Source organism: Rhamphochromis longiceps, linkage group LG1, assembly GCF_057381845.1.
Source record: "Rhamphochromis longiceps isolate RC_006_pf linkage group LG1, R_longiceps_female_GT1.1, whole genome shotgun sequence".
Taxonomy (NCBI): domain Eukaryota; kingdom Metazoa; phylum Chordata; class Actinopteri; order Cichliformes; family Cichlidae; genus Rhamphochromis; species Rhamphochromis longiceps.
Window position 1 is genome coordinate 4369114 of NC_140557.1, and position 18866 is coordinate 4387979.

An 18866-nucleotide genomic window follows, 5' to 3' on the forward strand; every position below is an offset into this window, starting at 1 on the left:
ATGAAAACCTGTCTTTCATGTATTCAGCCAACATCCCTCAAAAGCAAGCTGCTAACCGGTGCAGTTATATAAGAAGTAATTACTGGTAATATAATGCATTCTGTGAAGGTGGAGGTCATTCAAGTAGCTAACAAATGCACCAACCTCCTAGCTACAGCTGACACAATCACCTAAGACTGAATGATGTGTTTGCAGCATTACATTTCAGTGCAGGTAAACACGGTTCATTGACTGCGCTACACAGTCTCAAGCTGCTGAATCTATAGGATTCACCAATGGAGAGGCACACTGATCACATGGCTTTATGTCTTTGAGAGTTTGTAAAGACCTGTAATTTTCAGTTATCAGTGGGTTAAATAGCTAACTGGAAAGTATGACTGAATGCCTAATGTCTATGGTTTGTATAGTGTACAGCACAGTATTTAAAGAATTATGTTGTAGTTCATGTCCTTAGGTAGCTTTAATCCGATGGAATGGCAAATATACCAAATAGCAGGAACTAGAAGTTGGATTCTTTATTTTAAATACTGGCAGACTCGTTGCAGGCTGGCTAATGCTGCAATCACACTGGGGAAAACAGTGGCTGGAGGGAACACACAACTAAACTTGTGACCTTGTTGTTTTTGAAATGGTGAAAACAAAACGAACCAGCGTTAAGACAAAGTCACCCTGCTATCAGTTCATGATTGAATGGTTTTAAGTTGCAAATTAAGCAGTTAACCGAGATAAATCGTCAACAGTGGAATCTCCTTCTGACTGAGGGAGTCGGATAGTCACCCTCTGGGCATCCAGCGCGTCATCGTAACTGCTTGTAAATTGTCACTGAACGTAGAAATATTAAATACCACACAACTACTGATTTTCCCCAGTCATTGTCCTCGTTTTTACTTGAGTGTGACTGGGCCATATACAAATTTCTAACATGTTTATTTGCTATGATAAGAGGTAATACTCCAAAAAGGAGTTATTAGAAAAGTCAGACTTTAGTAAAAGCTTTAGAAAATTTAAGGTTTTCTAAATTGTAAATAACATGTCACGGAGAAGGTATTTGCAACAACACACGCTGTTAAAGACATTTAATGGCATCATACCAAACAGAAGTGATGATGTTATTGTTGTGATATGTTAATGTATTAATTTTAATTTCAATTCAGGTTAGATTTTTTTTGTGCAGGTTTTCTGTGCGCAGAGACTGTGCCAGCAATGCGCAATTGCGCACCCGCGCAGCTTAGAGGGAACATCGGTGACAATGGTATTCAATTTACAGAAATGTTGCAAGTAAACATAATCTGGAATTTCACTGATTCATCCAACATGATTGTTTTGGTATGCTGCTGGCACACGGATCAGCATACCAAACTGTGATCTCCTATATACAAAACTGTTACTCTAATATTACGTAAAAAGTGTGAATTAATGAAACAGTTTATGAATATGTTACCTAACATAAAAGCTCAAATTATATGCACACTTTTTCCTCTTTCAGTTGGCTGCACTTCTGATACAACTGTCCAAGCTGAAGACAGTCCAAAATAAATATTCTTTCATCCCTTTCAGCCTGGACTTTTATTCTGGATTTTAGTGTTTACTCTGTTAATCAATTGCCCTCTGGGACAATAATAGAAAGTGAGTAGAGACGTTGCATTAGGGAGAGGGAGGCAAGGGGGAAAATGAGACTGACTAATAGGCACAAAGACATGCAAGGAAGCAATTTTGCTTGGTCCTTGTCTCCATGCTCCCTTTGTACAGTAAATGAGCTCATTCAAGTTTAATTAGAGAGGAAATCCAAAGCAGAACCTTGGCAAATCAAATAATAAACCACTTGTGGAGACAAGAGCTGTTTTAACTCATTTTACAGCACATGCTGTGGCATTCATCACGTCTTAGGTCTAGCACTTAATTCCAGGATTGACATCACTGAAAGACAATTTTACTGTTTTAACTGGTTAAACTATCAGTGGTTCCTCATTTAGTACATCTGAATATGCTGAAACCTGATTCTATTGACCCTTATGTGAACTATTTTGTTACAGGTTGTTTCTGGTGCCAACACTTGTCTTTCTTCTGGTGTCTTACCATTTTGCACAATGCTACCCCAGATGACTGTGTCTACATACACATTACATAAAACGTCACCCCATCTCTCACCTAGAGATCATTAACCCAACTCAAACGAGCAAAACTGAATCATCCCTGGACTGGCAGGCAGACCAGCTGTATGCTGGAATTAGTTTGATATCTTAGTGCTTGCATCACCACTTCAGGTGTCCTTAATGTGGCATGAAAATGAAAGAAAATCACAACTAACAACTAAAATTTAATCAAAACAAGTAATCCTCCAAGCTGCACAAACAGCACAGGTCTCTCCGTGTAGCCGGCTGTGCAAAACGTGTGCCAGGACCATTGACAAAATATAACAGCTTCGACAGCCTTACTCAGCATACTTTGTATTGTTTCATCAAAAAACACTTTAACCAGCCCTAGCTTTCAATAATTTCAATAATCTATTCACAACTTTAAGACTTATTTCATTGGTTCTGTTTGTTCTGTTTGGCTAACGATTTAAACTATTATCTTGTTTTATCATCTGTTTATTTTAGAAATTCAAAACATTTTAACCACTGGCCATACATTTGGCAAAAAAGTGAGTTTTTATTTAGAAATCATGCTAAAGTAGCGACTGGATTTCAACTTTTTTGTTTATCTAACACATCGTCCTATTAGTTATTGCTTGTTAGACAAACATGTGATTGCATATATGTTGGTACCCCCGTCCAGAGTATGTTTGTACTCCTCCACTTTGTGGAAAACATTGTTCCACCAGAACATTTATTTTTTACTTATTTTTTCCCCTGCACTGTTTAGCTAAACAACGCAGTAGAAAACAGTAGAACATCCACACCCAAACACTGAAAATACTGTTTGGTGAACTGAAATAGAAACACACAGTAGGTCTTGAACCTCCCCTCATCTCCACCACATTTTGCTTGGAAAAATGGGAAACAGATTTAGTCTGCAAACATACATGTATAAGGCAAAAACAGAGTTTGCACAATTCTAACAATCTTAAAAGTCGGTATTTGGTATAACCAACATGACTGTCAGCCAATGTTCATCTGCTGCAGTATTTAGTATTAGTATTTAGTATTTATTTATTTATTTATTGTCATTGTCAAGAACAATGAAATTGCGTTTGGGGCTTCCATACAACCCAAAAAAAAGAAGAAAATAATAAATACCCCTTAAAACCCAAGTGTACATATTTAACCCAGTGTGACTCCAATGCAATAAGACAATCCTTAGCAATAATGTTCGTAGAAATTCAGACAAAGACCTGAGAAACATGACAAAATACAACAATGCAACCCATTCAATATTATTGTACTGTGAGATATGATATCAGATATGATGTTTTTTACGCCTGCAACTCTTCACCCATCTTAAGGATAAACTGACAGACTGCCAAGACATGTGAAGTTTTCAGCTTATAGCTTTTTGGGAATCACTTTATTGCTGCAAAAATATTCTTCTACACCTGTCAAACTGTGTTACATTTGGCATTTTTTTTAGACAAAAAAGAAAATGGGAACAAATTATGCATTTTTGCAACAGGCTGCTATTCACAAAGTGAGTCCTCTGCTTAGTTTTCTAAGAGACACAACATGTAGACACAACATCAATTCATCCCTTAAGTTAGGAGCCACTTTTATGTGGCCAGGTACAAGGACTGGACTAAAAATGAGTGAAAAAGCAACCAGTGTCCAATGTTACATGAAAGCCTGTCTAATTTTAAGCAAAATATGAGACTTTTGCACAGAACTCTAAAAGCAGAGGTGAGTGCGCTATAGTATGATATGTATTAAGAAAAGCACAACGGTGTGTTCTGAACTTAAGTCGGGTTTGAACCATGACGAGATGAGAGCTGTCGTGAAGTTCTGATACCTTATATTGCACCCAGTCCTTCATAAAGCCTGAACTCTGACTTTGAGAGAAAAAGTAGCAAAGTTTGTCATTTTGAGTTCAACACAGCATGAAAGATGAAGACGAAGGTGTCATAGGGTACCGGAGTGTCACTTCGGGACTCGTCTGTGCATGTGTGTGGGAGATTGTCAAAGTGCAAAGCGTTGTGGCTCAGTGTCACTTTTGGCAAGTGAAACTCTCAAGCAGAGTATTGGCACAAACAGAACATCGTCATCCGACGGCAGGAAAACACACATGCATTAACAACAAAAATGGAAAGAGAAATTGAGAAGAGGCATTGAGGAAATAGAATCAGAGGAAGAAAATTGGACAGGATGGTAATGGTAATAGAAAAATAGGATGGTAATAAACAAAGATGGATATTTCGCTCCGGGAGTTGTTGCTTTGCACTATTTAAATGTCTAAATCAATCTAACGACTAAAAAACAAGGAGGTGCCGCTGATTAGCCGTAAAAGGCAACTTGGTTCAGGGTATGAAAGAAGTAATCTGGCACACAGAAACTCCTGCATCACTGACGTCAGGATGTTAGACATTTCTTGGAAAGAGTAGATGCCCTGCCATCATTCGCACTCATTTAAAATAGCTTATGACACATTTCTGATTAGAAACTGCTGACCCATTGAATTAATTTGTTTTAATTTACCTTGGCACATGTCCTTCAAAGACATACGTCTTGTTGTCCCAATCATCTGGGTCAGGAGAGTAGACCTTTCCGAGCACTGTAGTTGGCATACGGCCTGAAAAGAGAAAATGCATCCGTTAATCAGTCTGCGTGAGAATGATTCAGCAGCACTAAATATGTCGGAGAATTAAAGGATAACCCTCTGTTTTTGCTTTTGGATTGATATATACTGTACATGTGTTTAAGTGTGTGTGCTTCATGTGTTTTACATTCATTAGAATAAAGAAAAAGTGGAAAAGCCTTGAAATCACAACACTACAAACAGTAGCTTTTCAAACACAGGAAAACAAAATCAACAATGTACAAACATAGTGAAAAACAGCAGAAACAGCAAAATATCCAAAGACACTCAGGTCTCAGCAAAACTGAGAAGTGACATTGCAGGTGACACTGGGAGAAAGAAATGCAAAAGAGAAAATGCTGTTTGAATGCATAATGATTATAATCAAGTAGAAAGAAGTGTTGTTGTCATTACTCTTTCTCCTCCAATTCCTCACACTGTACCATGTGGGAATTATTCACAGGGTACCCTTCAAAATTTAAAAGGCAGACCTTGACATGTTGAATTTTAGCTGGATTGTCTTTGTGAAACTTAACTTTTGAGAAGAGTTCAACACCACTGAAATGTGCATTTGTAGCTCTGAATGGCAAAAGAAGATGAAGCATTGCTAATCCAAGTGCAAGCATATAAACAAAAGCGACGTACTGTACCTATCAACAGAGAGGCAGCAAGGCCTTAACTGCCTGACGTGTACTTCTAATGCATAACTCAACCTAACTGACAACGCAGTGTGCCGTGAAGCCTGTGTAAGTCTGAAAACTACATGGACGCTTTCTGGGACTAAAAATCTGAGATTCACTGCCTGAGTTCAGACAGACCAGAAACGCAGTACGCTGTCAGAGAATAAACATTTAAAGTGTAATTAACTGTGTGTCAAATCGAGCACTATTTGCCTTTGTGACCCTTAGAATGGCACCGTGGGAGTCACGGCAACTAAATAGTGATCATGTGGGGAATGATGATGTAGTGACAATGGAAGAGTTGAGGCGGAGGTGAAAAACACAATAAACACAGTGTGTGTGTGTGTCTGTTTGTGTGTTTTAATTACTGCTCACTGATTAGGAATTAATTAGCTGGCACTAAGAGAGTCACCTACAGAGAGAGAAAAGTTTGAGGGCAAAGTTCAAAATGTGCTTTAAAAAGTAGATGAAGGCTGTTTTATTAAGTAGATGCTGGTTGAGCGACATTTTAAAACTTTCCCACCGACCTCCGTCTGTCAAATAATGTTAAATTCACAAAGAGACAGACTTTTAATTTGACAAAGTAAAATAAAATCACCCTAAAGACAAAAGGGAATTTTCAAATAAACCCTCCAATCGGTGTCGTGCAGCTAATCTGTGAAGGCCAGAAAAAGGTGGTTTTGCCTCAAGGTGATTGTTGATAGCACAGAGTCGGGCTGGGCAGATACCTGGATTTAAATGTGAATTATAATGACTTCCAAATATTATGAAAACACACTAATTGGTGAAAAACAAGTACATTTATGCATTCAGTTTTACTTTTTCACCACCGCCTACTCACCCCTGTGACTATTAATGAAAATTTTCTTCTCCCCTGCCACGTGTGCATGATCATTTTGGTCACCGATGGTCACAGTCAGGGTGCTGGTCACTGTCTTGGCTGGACTTCCACTGTCACTCATAATAATAGGAATGAGAAACTCTTTCTGGCGCTCGCGGTCAAATGTCCTCAAAGCTGTTAGTGTGGCTGTGCCGTTGAGATTGTCCTGAAGGTAGAAATCGTTGCTGTAGCGATATTCAGGGGGGACGGCAAAGTGGAAAGGAGGACCATTCTCAGGCGAGTCGTGATCCACAGCTTGAAGGAGGGTCGACGTTTGGTTCAACCTTACTACCTAAACAAGATGAAAAAGGATGAGGGGTTGTAGCTTTGTTCACTGAAGATTTTTTAACCACACAGTCAATCATTATCATTTGCTTCGTCTTTATGAAAATCTATACATAACAGTACAGTATGCTATATGGGATTAAACCTACCTGCGGTCCAGACACATTCTCAAAGACTATTGGAGAGTACGCTGCTTCAAACTCTGGTCCGTTATCATTCACATCCAACAGAGGCAGCTGAACTGTGGCGCTGCCTGTCAGAGCTGGAACACCGTGATCAGTCGCAATGACAACTAAGTGATGCTGGGGTATCCTTTCCCGATCCAGAGGCCGAGCCACTGACAGCAGACCGGACTGATCAATGGTGAACAGACCCTCAGGGTCTGAGTCCTCTGACAAGCTATAGGTGATGTCACGGTTCTGGCCTGAATCAGAGTCGCTGGCTACTAAATGGGCCACACTGGTTCCCACAACAATGTCCTCAGGTAGTGGAGCAAGTGACATGAAGTGTGGAATGAAGACAGGAGCGTGATCGTTATAGTCCTCCACCTCCACCACACAGTGCAGAAGGCTGGAGAAGTCCAGGTCTTCAACCTAAAACAGGAAGCGCACAAATATCACACACATGCATAATAACAAAGATCATGAACTCGATACTTCTTGTAATTAGAGCCAAAATAATTTCACAGTGCACTAAACAGTTATTGTTTTTGCAATTATTTTCCCGAGCAGACTTCCAAGTTTCCAGAGCCAACAGCTTACCTAAAATAATCAGACAAAAGCAAATAAAGACATTAATTTTTTTTACAGAAGAAGTGTCATGCCACGAGATTTTTGCATCACTTTGACAAAGTTGTTATTGGGATGTGGCTTATGGATTGTTTGTTTAGGACAACAAAAATGTTGTTGCCCTTAACGAGGTAACCAAACAAGAGTAGAGTTTAATTTTAATTTAATTTTAAGAGGTTAAGGAGGCGTAAAAAGAAAAATATTAAATCAGAGTATGAAGCCAATTATTCACCATTGGGAAAGTTAAAAACATTAATTAGCATGTTGCAGTAGTTTCTGTGAGAAGCTTGACTGCAAATATCGAAGAAAACACACAAAAACTGCAATGTTAACAGTAAAAAGGCTTTATGTGACACAACCAGTGTAACTTGGTTGTATTCTTGTAACTTCTAAGAATCAAAGAAAAGAATTAAGACTACTATATGTAGGAGGAAGTGTTTGGATTGGCTCATATCATAAAGGAAGAGCAGCTTAAGTTGTCTTCAAATTGGCCAGTTCGAAAGCATTGGTGAATTTTTTTTAAATCATCAATTATAAAAAAGCAGATAGAGGGTTCCTCTGGGTTCCTCTGGGTGTGCAACACTTATATCCATTTATATCCTTTTAGAATTCGAGGTTACTTTCCAGCAACTTTCTGTCAGTTCTACCAGTATAAAAACTTGCCTGGGGGACTTTTCTTATTCTTATCTGTAACTGACATATGACACTGACACTGTCAGACTGCCTTTATGCTATTGTCTTCACCTTCACAACTCTTTACGTTAGCTGTTGATGGAAGGGCTGACAGGTTGGTTTATGAGATTTATGATCATTGCTTACAAAATTCTAAAAGCCTGTCCTCCCATCAGTTTTGACAATACTCAAAACTTTCCAGGATTGTTCTGCATGTGAATGCAGCCAAACTTTAAACGCTGATTAAAAATCAATTTATTTTTAAAACCTTAAATTCTGTGTAATTTTCCATATTCCATTCACATGTTTCATACTGTCAGCTGAAGGTTCACATGACTATTATGAAAAGGAATCCAATGAATTAGAGAGAAATCTGAATCAAAGTCATTTTCAATAGTGAAAGCCTTTGTAATTGAAATGCCTTCCACGTACCTTCAGTGTCAGGTTGAACCTCTGCTCGCTGTGCCGTTCGTAGTCCAGACGTTTCTTAAGCCGCAAGGTGCCGCGCTGCTCCTGCTTGTGACTGACCATATAGAACTTTTGCTCCTGGTCTCCAGACACAACACTAAAGGTCAGCTGGGCGTTTTCACCAATGTCCCTGTCCTCTGCTGCAAGATCCAAGACCTTAGAACAAGTTACAACCAGCAATTACATTGTGTTAAGGGAACTGGCTATTTACATTTTGACAATAAAAAAATAAAAAGCAAAGTGCTAAATCTCCGAACAATAAAGATAACCCAGGTTTTCTGAATGTAGTTACGATAAGCATGGACATGACTGTCTCTGCACATTTCTGACAAGAGCAAATTATCCATCATTTTCAATATGATACAGGAAAGCTTGCAAAAATAACTCCCGACTGTGTTCATTTGTTAAGAATAGGATTATCAATATCCCTGCCCCATCCACACAGAGGACTTCCCATGATGCAGTGCAGTATAAAACTGAATTGTACTGAAAACGTTGACATAAAGGCCCATTTAACAATGGAATAGCAGTTCCCTCCTCTGAGCATCTATCTCTCATGTAAAACTGGTGATCAAGAGTTTCTTGCTTTTCTAAGACAACCCTACTGCAAACTAGTTCCACTTAGGAAAACAAAGAACTCACCTCTGAACCTATGAATTTTGAGGTCTGATTAAAAGTCATGGCTGGTCTAATAATCTCCTGTAAGAAACACGAATGAAACCTGCAGCTTGTCAGATGAATATTAGGTGTTAAGTTTTAATGTGAATTTAATTTCAAGATTTGTGAAGATACCAGAATCCAATCATTCTCATAATGCACGAGCCATTCAGCAAGTTTGATTCCAAAAAATAATTATATCTGGTCACAATGGAATGCAGCCAAACTTGCATGTTTTCTTGTTATTTATTTTTGTTTTTCAAACACACTAATAAACAAATTACCACAATGTTGTAGTTCTGTGCTTGTTGATGCCTTTGGTTTTATTGTTTCAGATCTTTTAGTGTCAGCTAAAAAAGGCGACACTAAAAGATCTGGGATGATTTTGTTGCAGATGTTAAATATAGGAATTGTACCAGCAACTATTCCAACAATAGGAATTGTTGGGATTGTTGCTGCTGTTGGACTCGATGTGCAGCTTGCCCCTGGTGTGGCCAAAAAGTATAAAAGTATAGAACCTGCCAAACAAAGTTGAAGGAGGTTGGCTCTGAAACACACTCATAAACTGAGTGGTTGTAATAATTTTTGTCCCTTTCACTGCTCAGGGACATTTATCTTGCTGTATTAACCCTTGTATGGTGTTCGGGTCTGTGAGACCCGTGTTCAGTTTTTTTCAAAAGAAAAATTAAACAATTAATTATTTTTTCACGTGTAAATGTGTTGTGTCTTTCCACTCACTCCACTTGATTATAACTGATTTATTTATAACATTTTATATAAAAGAAAAACGAGAAGCACATTAATTCATAAATGTGATCTAACAAAGGTAAAGGGAAAAAATTAACCATGTTTGCTGTTCATATGTCTTGTAATTGGGATGAAGTAAACATCTGTTGAGTAATTTAACATAAAATTGTTTGATAGTGTTAATTTGGAAAGCCAAAACTCTAGTGGGTCCACCAGACCCATGAACACTGGCTGAGTAAGCTACAATGTAGCTTGCCATCGCCAGTGTGTGAATGTGTGTGTGAATGGGTGAATGACTGAATGTAGTGTGAAGCGCTTTGGGGTCCTTAAGGACTAGAAAAGCGCTATACAAATGCAGGCCATTTACCATTTAAGGAGTATTGTTTTTGTGATAGCAACACCAGCCACCCACCTCTGCATTGGGCTCTGCGTTCTCAGAAATCCTTGCCAGGCAGGAGTGATCAGTGAACCTCGGAGCGTGGTCGTTCACATCTTTGATCAGAATAGTAGCAGTTCCCGTTCCTGCCATCCCTCCCCCATCCCTGGCTTCTACCACCAGGAGGTAAGACTCAACTTGTTCCCGGTCTAGCCCACCTATGCCTACAGTGATGGTGCCTGTGGTGGGATTGATGGTAAACATTTCTGAGAAGGTGGGGACTCCGCCCAGCTCTGCATTAGTGGCATCTAAACTACCCACAATCCTGTAAGAGAGCACAGCGTTCTGCCCCACAGCTGAGTCATCCAGGTCGGTCGCCGTCATTTCCATCACCGATGTCCCTGCTGCTGAGTTCTCTGCTACTTCTCCGTGACAGCTGGGAGCGCACGTGAAGATGGGCGCGTTGTCATTTATGTCCCATACATTGATGATGACATCTGTGAAACCCGTCAGACCTTCGCCGCCCTCATCTGTGGCCAGGACAACGAAACGCCAGACAGCGCGCTCCTCGCGGTCAAGCGTCCGCTGGGCATAGATCTTCCCTGTGACCTCATCAATTATGAATTCACTGTCTGCACCTTGGCCGTGGAGAGAGTAACGCAGGGCCTCCTGGTCAGCGTCCTTATCTGGGTCAGTTGCCGTTACCTACAATGTGAAAGGCACAGTGAACCAGGCGAGGCAACAATCTTACAATCACGGAGCTTTTACACCGTTGCTGACTTGGTTGTGATATCACGACTCACAGCACTCCATAAGTGCCCTGTGCAGCTTTGTACTCTCTGGTATTTAAATCTGGCAAAGGGCCATCTTTTTAACCCCAAGCCTCACCTTTCCTCCCCCTCTTCTGTCTGCACATTTTGCTCATCTTCAACACATTAGCAGCAGTAACATCAGGTCAGGCCAAAGTTGCTTTAACTTAACACAGTAATTGCAGAATGACTGAGAGCAAAAATGTATGTGTGCTTCTACAGACGAGTATTAAATCCACATATTAGAGACATTTGTGAAACCCAAACTTGATGTGTACACATGTACAATTTAATAACCCACATAGTCAACAAAACTCAAATACCTCCTTCAACATAATCAACAAATATGCAGTTAAACAAAAGAAACAGTTTGAGTTTTACGTGGGTTTGTAAAAGGGAAATGACATCAGATTTACCTGTGTTACTGTTGTGGTCTACCTAAGACTTTCTATTTAGACATCTTACTCCTCCGAGGACCAGAGAGCGGTAGAAAATAAAATTCTCTTTTTCTTCTGGCAGCTGTTAAATGTTATTAAATTAAAAATACTGCTTAATATTAGCTACAGGCGCTGGTTAAAAAATGTCTCCGGTTGCTTCTTTGAAGAGAACCTGTTATGATCAGTATCAGCTGCATATTTTTATGCTTGGGCTATACCAGAGTAACTCTGTATAATTCATTGTTTAAAATAACCCTCACTTATTCACCCCCTTAAGTTCACCCTGCGTCTAAAACAAGCTGCTTTGGCTCATTTCTCTTTAAGCCAACTTTCTACTGATTGACATGGTTGGTGGGGCTTCGGTGTAACAATCAAAGCTCGTATGAATATATCTTCTCTCTGTGACATCATGCAGATCCACAAACAATAACTAAATAAATAAAGAAAGAAAACTTAGTTTAGAGCAGCCAGAGCTCAAAGCAAATTGACTAGATAGATATGAGCTCATAGGAAGGTAACAGCAACTCGCAACAACTAATTTTATCAACCAGAATATGCAGAAGTGCATGCAGCAGAAGACACCGGGAGCCACTCCTGTAAGCTAAGAACAGGAAACTGAGGCTCACCAGAATTGAACAACAGAAACCTGAAAAGCTATAGCCTGATCCGATGAGTCAGTTTTCACATGGATCCATCCTGTCTTGTATGAGTGGCTCAGGCTGGTGCTGTGATGTTGTGGGGAATATTATCTTGGGTCTCTTAGTACCAACACAGCATTGTTTAAACAACCTTTGTGACATTATTTGCTGCATAGCCTCTACTCTTTTTTTTGAGAAGCGTGAGAGGTTTAAGGGAGAGTTCACCTCAAACTTAAATACCGTCTTCTCTGTTGGCCTGTAGTGCTATTTATTTTCATGTTTGTAGCTCAAAGTGGCAAATAAATAAACTGACAAAACTCAGCAGCAATGCATCAGTGAACATATTTATGTAGAATATAGTTTATTCCTTCTCTTACTAGTCATATGAAGAAACAATACTAGTAAGCTTGGACTGTACCTGCAACACAAACACTGGAGAACCATCCAGCTCCTCTGTTACGCTGCCGTAGTACTCGTTAACAGTAAACACCGGAGCCTCGTCATTCTTGTTGACCACGTTTACTGTCACAGTCGTGTAATCTTCCCACTTCCCATCTGAAGCCAGAAGATGAAGCTTGTACCTGAACACAAGTTTCAACTTTGTCAGGGATGGACAATCGTTCAGCAAGCTTGGAGGATTCTTCTCTGAGTGTGTTCCTACCGTTTGTTCTGTTCGTAGTCCAGAGGCTGGGCTATAAAGATAGTGCCCACCTCTGGTTCCACATCAAACACCCCTCCTGTGTTTCCTGATGTGATCTGGTACCGCAGCTTAGCGTTTCCACCTGCAAACCAGTGTAAGGATGAAGACAAATTAACAGTGACAGTAGAAATAAACCAAAGTATAGTATGTAAATCTTTTTGGAGCTGTAGAGCGGAAAAGTTATGGAGTTTAGTTTTTGTATTTGTAAAAAGAAAGAGCTTTGGTGAAGGCTTGATCCCCCACGGGCTAGCAGTACCCATTTCACTCAGTACTGCTGGTTTCTGCTAGACCCAAGATCTGTCTCAGTTAACAGGGACAGACAGCAGCCTGCTTTAGCTGACAGAACAGAATTCAGATATTAAGTCTTAGATCTGAAAAGGAGCCAGCGTCCGTCCTTACAGAGGTGATTGCCATTGCCTAACATGTAAGAATTTCATCCACGTGACAAGAAATCTCTTGAAAAGTAAAAATCAGATATTTTAGAGCCATTCACAGAAAAGAAAAAGGCTTTACGTTACCTCTGACTCTAACAATTTGATCACAAAATCAATTATGACCTTTACCAACAATACAAATAGATATGTGCCAATTATTTCTACCAATCCTTCCAAACTACACAGAAATTCACCCATTTTTAAAAAGAGAAATTTATGCATACTGTTTATTCTTCAAACTGAAGACTTTAAATCAAATACTTGTTCTTCTTTATGGGATATTTAAAAAATACACTTGTTCACTAAAAATAATTAAAAAGTGCAGCATGCAAATGTACTACCAATTATTCCTGGATGGATCCCAGATACTTGATCACAAAACATCAATTATCAATCAGAAGATTATAGCAATCCAGCCTTTTAAGCTATTAAATCTGACAACAGTGGGATTTAAATTGCTTTTAAGGGCGTTAACATTGTTACAAAGCCAGAAAACTGCAAAAAATACCAATAAATACAATCCATCTCCTAATTGTTGTTGTTAATGTTATCTATTAGCTTTCTATGTCGGGCGCAGTCTTTGGTAGAAGTAGTGTGTATTGCTTGTGAGCATGGATGTGAACAAACTGCACAAGACATCAAAGTAAGTGTTAGGACTTGGGTGCTCGCCTCTGTCAGTGCGCCCCAGGGTGGCTGTGGCTACATGTAGCTGCCACCACCAGTGTGTGAATGTGTGTGTGAATGTGTGGATGACTGGTTGTGTAAAGCACTATACAAATACAGGCCATTTACCATTTACAGCCCATTCAAGTAACATTGCACTGAAAGCTGTTTAGTGGTTTTGTATAAATGCCGAATTGTGGATATTTTCTTAATATCATAACTCTCAAGGAAATGACACTAAGCTCTCTTTTCAACTGAAGATGAATGATTTCCATGATACCGATGGTTTTGGAAAAGTTGTGTCCTAAAGAACACCTATTGTGCAGCCAAGAATAAAACCTTTCACCGTTAGCAGACTTACTGAAGTCAAAGTAAACTTATTGTCAGAGGAATGTGAACAGAATTCAGACGGTGGTGTTTACATTAACAAAGACGCATGTGGGAATTCATATAAAGGTAGCAAAATACAACAAAAGTGAGTGCACCCAGTTCAAGATCGCATAAAATGCCATTTATCAATATGTAAAGTACTTTTTTATGTGTCTTTTAAACAGAGTTCTAACTGTGCTCACAGGTCGTAGACACATGAGACAATAATTAGAAAACCTGTATAGACAGAAACCCTACAAATTTGCATTGTAAAAATTACCTCTAAACTTCAGAATTTTCTCAGTTTTAACCCTATGGACCTACATTATGTTTCCACACTGGAAAGAACTGCCACAATCTGAGCAAAATGTTTGCGGCAGCAATCACGAGGTCCGGAAAGAGCTGTAGTACCACTAATCAAAAGTGATTTCCTCCAAATAAATAACGTTATGGGCAGTCTGCTACTTGTTCAATCATTTAAAAAAAACAATACATAAAACAATAACTTCAGACTTACCAGGTCAACGAGTGCAAATAAGAGTTCGTATTGACCACAAACATGGCTTGTACAATTCAGAGTACAACCCACATTCAATCAGGCTCTAATCTATGAACGATCTCACTGTCAATTTAGAATCAAACATTGACCTAACATGAATGTTTCTGGCAGCTTGCAGAGTTTAAATGACACTGCGTAATATCTTAATAGTCCGAGAAATAAACCCTCTCTAGTGCTTTGATGCAATACTTCAATACTAAATATTGCCAAAGAAAATGAAAAGAAGCCTGATGAATATCAGGAGCACATTCTTTGGTCAGATTACACCAGTGGTTCTCAAAGAGTTTGACCAGAGTTTTGACAGGTGGGGCGCAAATCACCTGGCAGAAAAGTCATGCGGAACTAATGTTTAACATCAGAATCACTTTTACGGCGGAATAAAGACATTTGCGTCAGTTATGTTAATAATATGTGGATCTGCTGCAACAGATAGCTGCAGAGTGTACTGAAAGGTGCGAATCTGTGGTCCGAGGTCGTGCCAAAGTAGGTATCCACGACAGAATTTGTTTCCCCTTCGTCGGGAGCACGCACTGGGCTGTCCAAATCACGGACAAACAGTATCCCACATTCCTGATTTTTAGTTCACAAACACCTCTGATAATGACTAACTACTCCTGATATTTTGGAGGTTTTAGCTCTGTACAGTTAGAGAAGAATACAAATAATTATCAGTCAAAATGTCCTTGGTTTATTGAAACAATCCCGTCTGATAATACGTGAGAACAATCAATGTACCAAGTTCTGTTGTAACCCCCAAACTGAACGGTAATGTAACAACACAATTTTTCACCACAACGGTTTATTACTCCCACGTCTAGTATGTTGTAACGGAGGCAGAGTCAGATGGATCCGCTCTCCCTGCACAGTGAATGCTCCTGATGCAAAGGAAACAAATTTTGACTGGGACACCTACTTTGGCACGCCGGTGAGGCGTTATTGGGGACGCTGCTCAGGTGCATCCACCTCCCCCGCTTCCGCGCCGCAGACCACGCCCCACCACAGCTCTGCTGTCAAAAACAGGCTCACTGCAGCCACTAAGAGTGATTAGTATTAAACCCTCACTAAATTATATATTTTTCATCTCTGTTAACAAATTTCTGGATGTCTTTTTTCCTTTTTTTTAACAAGACTAAGACTGAACTTTATTTCCCATGTTTGGCAATGTTCATATTCTATTTAATGTGTTGCTTTTTTGAAGAAATGGTGCAGTCTGATGAAGCAGTCTAGTGACAAAAGTTACAAATAGTTGTCTGAAAGGAAAGTTGTTTGTTTAAAACAAAAAGTACTGAAGGATTGATTGTGAATGAGTTTATGATCTAAATAAAGCTGCAGCTAGGCTTTTCTGTCATTGTTTTGTTTAGATGGGGCGTGAAAATATTTCTTCCTGCCATGTGGGGAACGATGTAAAGAGTTTGAGAACCACTGGATTACACCGAGATACATTTGTTGTGTTGGGGTCCAGATTTTGGCCTAAACCTGGCCAGGAGAACCTGCTGACTGCAAAGTCCAGATAGCAATGCACAGAGGTTGTAGCATTACTAGGTTGCATTTCATGAATACAAAATAGTGGATCGCTGTGTGTGTGTCCTAGAATATTGTGTAACAGGATTAATTTCTAGTATTCAGAAACCAGCAAGATAAGTGCATGATGGTAATTCATAACACACTGCCAGTATCACATGAGGGTTTCTAAAGAGTTCCCCCTCATGAGGAAGAAACACTCCCATGATGAAATTTCGTAAACAGATTTAGGTCTCTATGACAATCACAGCATCTGGACCACACAAAAAACAAACAAAAACAATAAACACACAAACACAGTGTCTGTCCTGACAGTCTGCAAAAAGCTTTACACTGTTAAATTGATAATTATAGAAACTTACTTAAAAACATCTCAAAATTCAGGAAACCAGGGAGTATTCCACATGTAACACAGGAGGGCCTTAACTAGAGTTTTAACCAAAGGGATGTCTATGCAGGCAGCATTTTGCCCATCGCACATCACTTTGTAGCTGATAGCTTGTTGTTAGCAGATGTGTCAGGCTCGGGTTGCCTTGGTAACCCTCTAATGTAATGACCATCTTGTCATATGTCTATCAGCCATACTCTTCTCTGTCACTGTTTGCTTTTAAGTTAAGAAAAGTGTACAAGGGGTTATTTCACCAGTCGCCACTAAGTGTTTTGGACTTTCTTTGGTTATTTACCACGTCGCTGATAATCTTATGTGAATATAAGATACAAAAGAAATTCGTTTATATCTTTATTTGCGGTGAAATATCTCAGTCCTCTTTGTGGATGTTCCATTTTTTACTTGTGTTTTCAGGGGTTTCACTGATTTATGGAGAGTTGTTTTGCTGTTCCTTAGAGGCATTTTTTCTTCTCTCTGATGCTCTTTTACTTTCTTCATAAGGGAATTCTCCAAATTGCCCCAATGGTGTTCTATTGGATTCAAATCAGGTAAAATGGCCTGACACTCGTCTTTGTGTTTTTTTGTGTGCTCCAAGTATTTCTCACTTTGTGGGAGCGTAAATCATTTTACTAGGTTAAATTATGAATAAGTTTCTTCCTAATAGGGGACAAAAACAAATCCATCTCATTTAAATGATTAAATCAAGGTTAATATGTGTTTTAAGGTTTAGGCTTGGATCAGGGAATAAGCAGTTAAGGTTAAGATAAGTCCAGAAAACATCCTCTGGAGTCACAGATTTGTGCGTCTGTCTCTCCTCGATTTGTGTTTTGTTGTCTGCATATTACAGTTTAAGTGAAATACAGCACCTAGGGAGATGGGAGTTTTAAAATTGGCACAGCTGGGAAAAACATTAATTTTCTCTCCATTTGTTTGTTTGTTTTAACCGCTGTATCACTCCCTCTGCTGTGTTTTTTCCCCCTTTAGGTCTCAGCGGTTTTCCAAATACTTAAGTGATTCAGACAAACTAAAAAAACAGAGAATGCGAGTGAACCGAAAGGATGCAATTACGTATATCCCCTAATGTCTCATTTAAAATGAAAACAGACAGATGGTACAAAACGATCTGGATTAGAGCATTCTCCTCTCCTCTTCCTTGACTTTCATCTCATTAATAAGCTGTGAATCCCATCTCGTCTTCAGAGGGTTCTCCTTTCCCTTTCATATTAACATTAGGGTGGTAGATGCAACAGCGATTGAGATGCAGACCTTGGCTTTATGCGTAATTGCATTTAGGGGAACGTTTGTTGATCAGCTTCTAATAGATTTTATTAAAAATGCTTTGCATTGATTAAATGAGGTAGAGAAAGAATTTTGGAAATAAGAACAAAAAGATTTTAGACTTGGAGCGCCGACGTATTCAGAATTCAACAAAAATAATATGTCGCTGTTAAAAACATTATATCATTTTCATGCAATTTTCCACAGCAGATTAAAAGTGCAGTACATATGTTTGTTAAAATCATTTTAGTTGCATATATAATACTACAAGTTATGTTAAGCAGTCCTGTTTAAACTTAACCATTTATGGTATAAATAACCCTACAATTGAAAGCAAAGTGTTCACGGTCACTTAAACATTAAATTACTCAAAATGTTATCATCTTATTATAATTCATTCACTTAATTTGTTAATTAAGGAAGTAAAAACAAAGAAGATCATGTAGAAATGTAGCTTTTCATTGTGTTGTACATAAGACTCCTATTTTATTTTTATCTTTTTGTTTTAGTGTACACTGAGGGCCATGGGAGCATTGCAATTTCAAATTCCTGTGTATGACTGTACATATGGTCTTTGACAATACAGCTGACTTTGACTTTTGACCTATTGGCAGTTCAAATGAATGCCTTTTTACAGTTTTTCACTGTCTAATACCATAGACTACCATAACTACTTCTATTTTTATTTTTATTGTTATGTAATCTTATGCTAGACAAATACAATAATCAAAACATAAAGTCAAATTTAAAGTATTTTCCATTTTGGGATTTGTTTTGAGATTTTTTTAATTG

The 18866-nt window shown here is 38.9% G+C and overlaps 1 protein-coding gene across 1 annotated transcript in view; it reads right to left on the reverse strand.

Moving 5' to 3' along the window:
- The window catches only part of LOC146678143 (neural-cadherin-like), a 334730-nt gene that overhangs the window by 151572 nt on the left and 164292 nt on the right, over window positions 1–18866 (reverse strand). The window contains exons 17-23 of the mRNA XM_085410097.1: window positions 12824–12944; window positions 12581–12743; window positions 10315–10983; window positions 8463–8654; window positions 6716–7163; window positions 6247–6573; window positions 4626–4719 (exon numbers count right to left, since the gene is read on the reverse strand). Of these exons, the coding sequence (XP_085266223.1) occupies window positions 4626–4719; window positions 6247–6573; window positions 6716–7163; window positions 8463–8654; window positions 10315–10983; window positions 12581–12743; window positions 12824–12944 (2014 nt within the window). The remainder of the gene's footprint in view (window positions 1–4625; window positions 4720–6246; window positions 6574–6715; window positions 7164–8462; window positions 8655–10314; window positions 10984–12580; window positions 12744–12823; window positions 12945–18866) is intronic.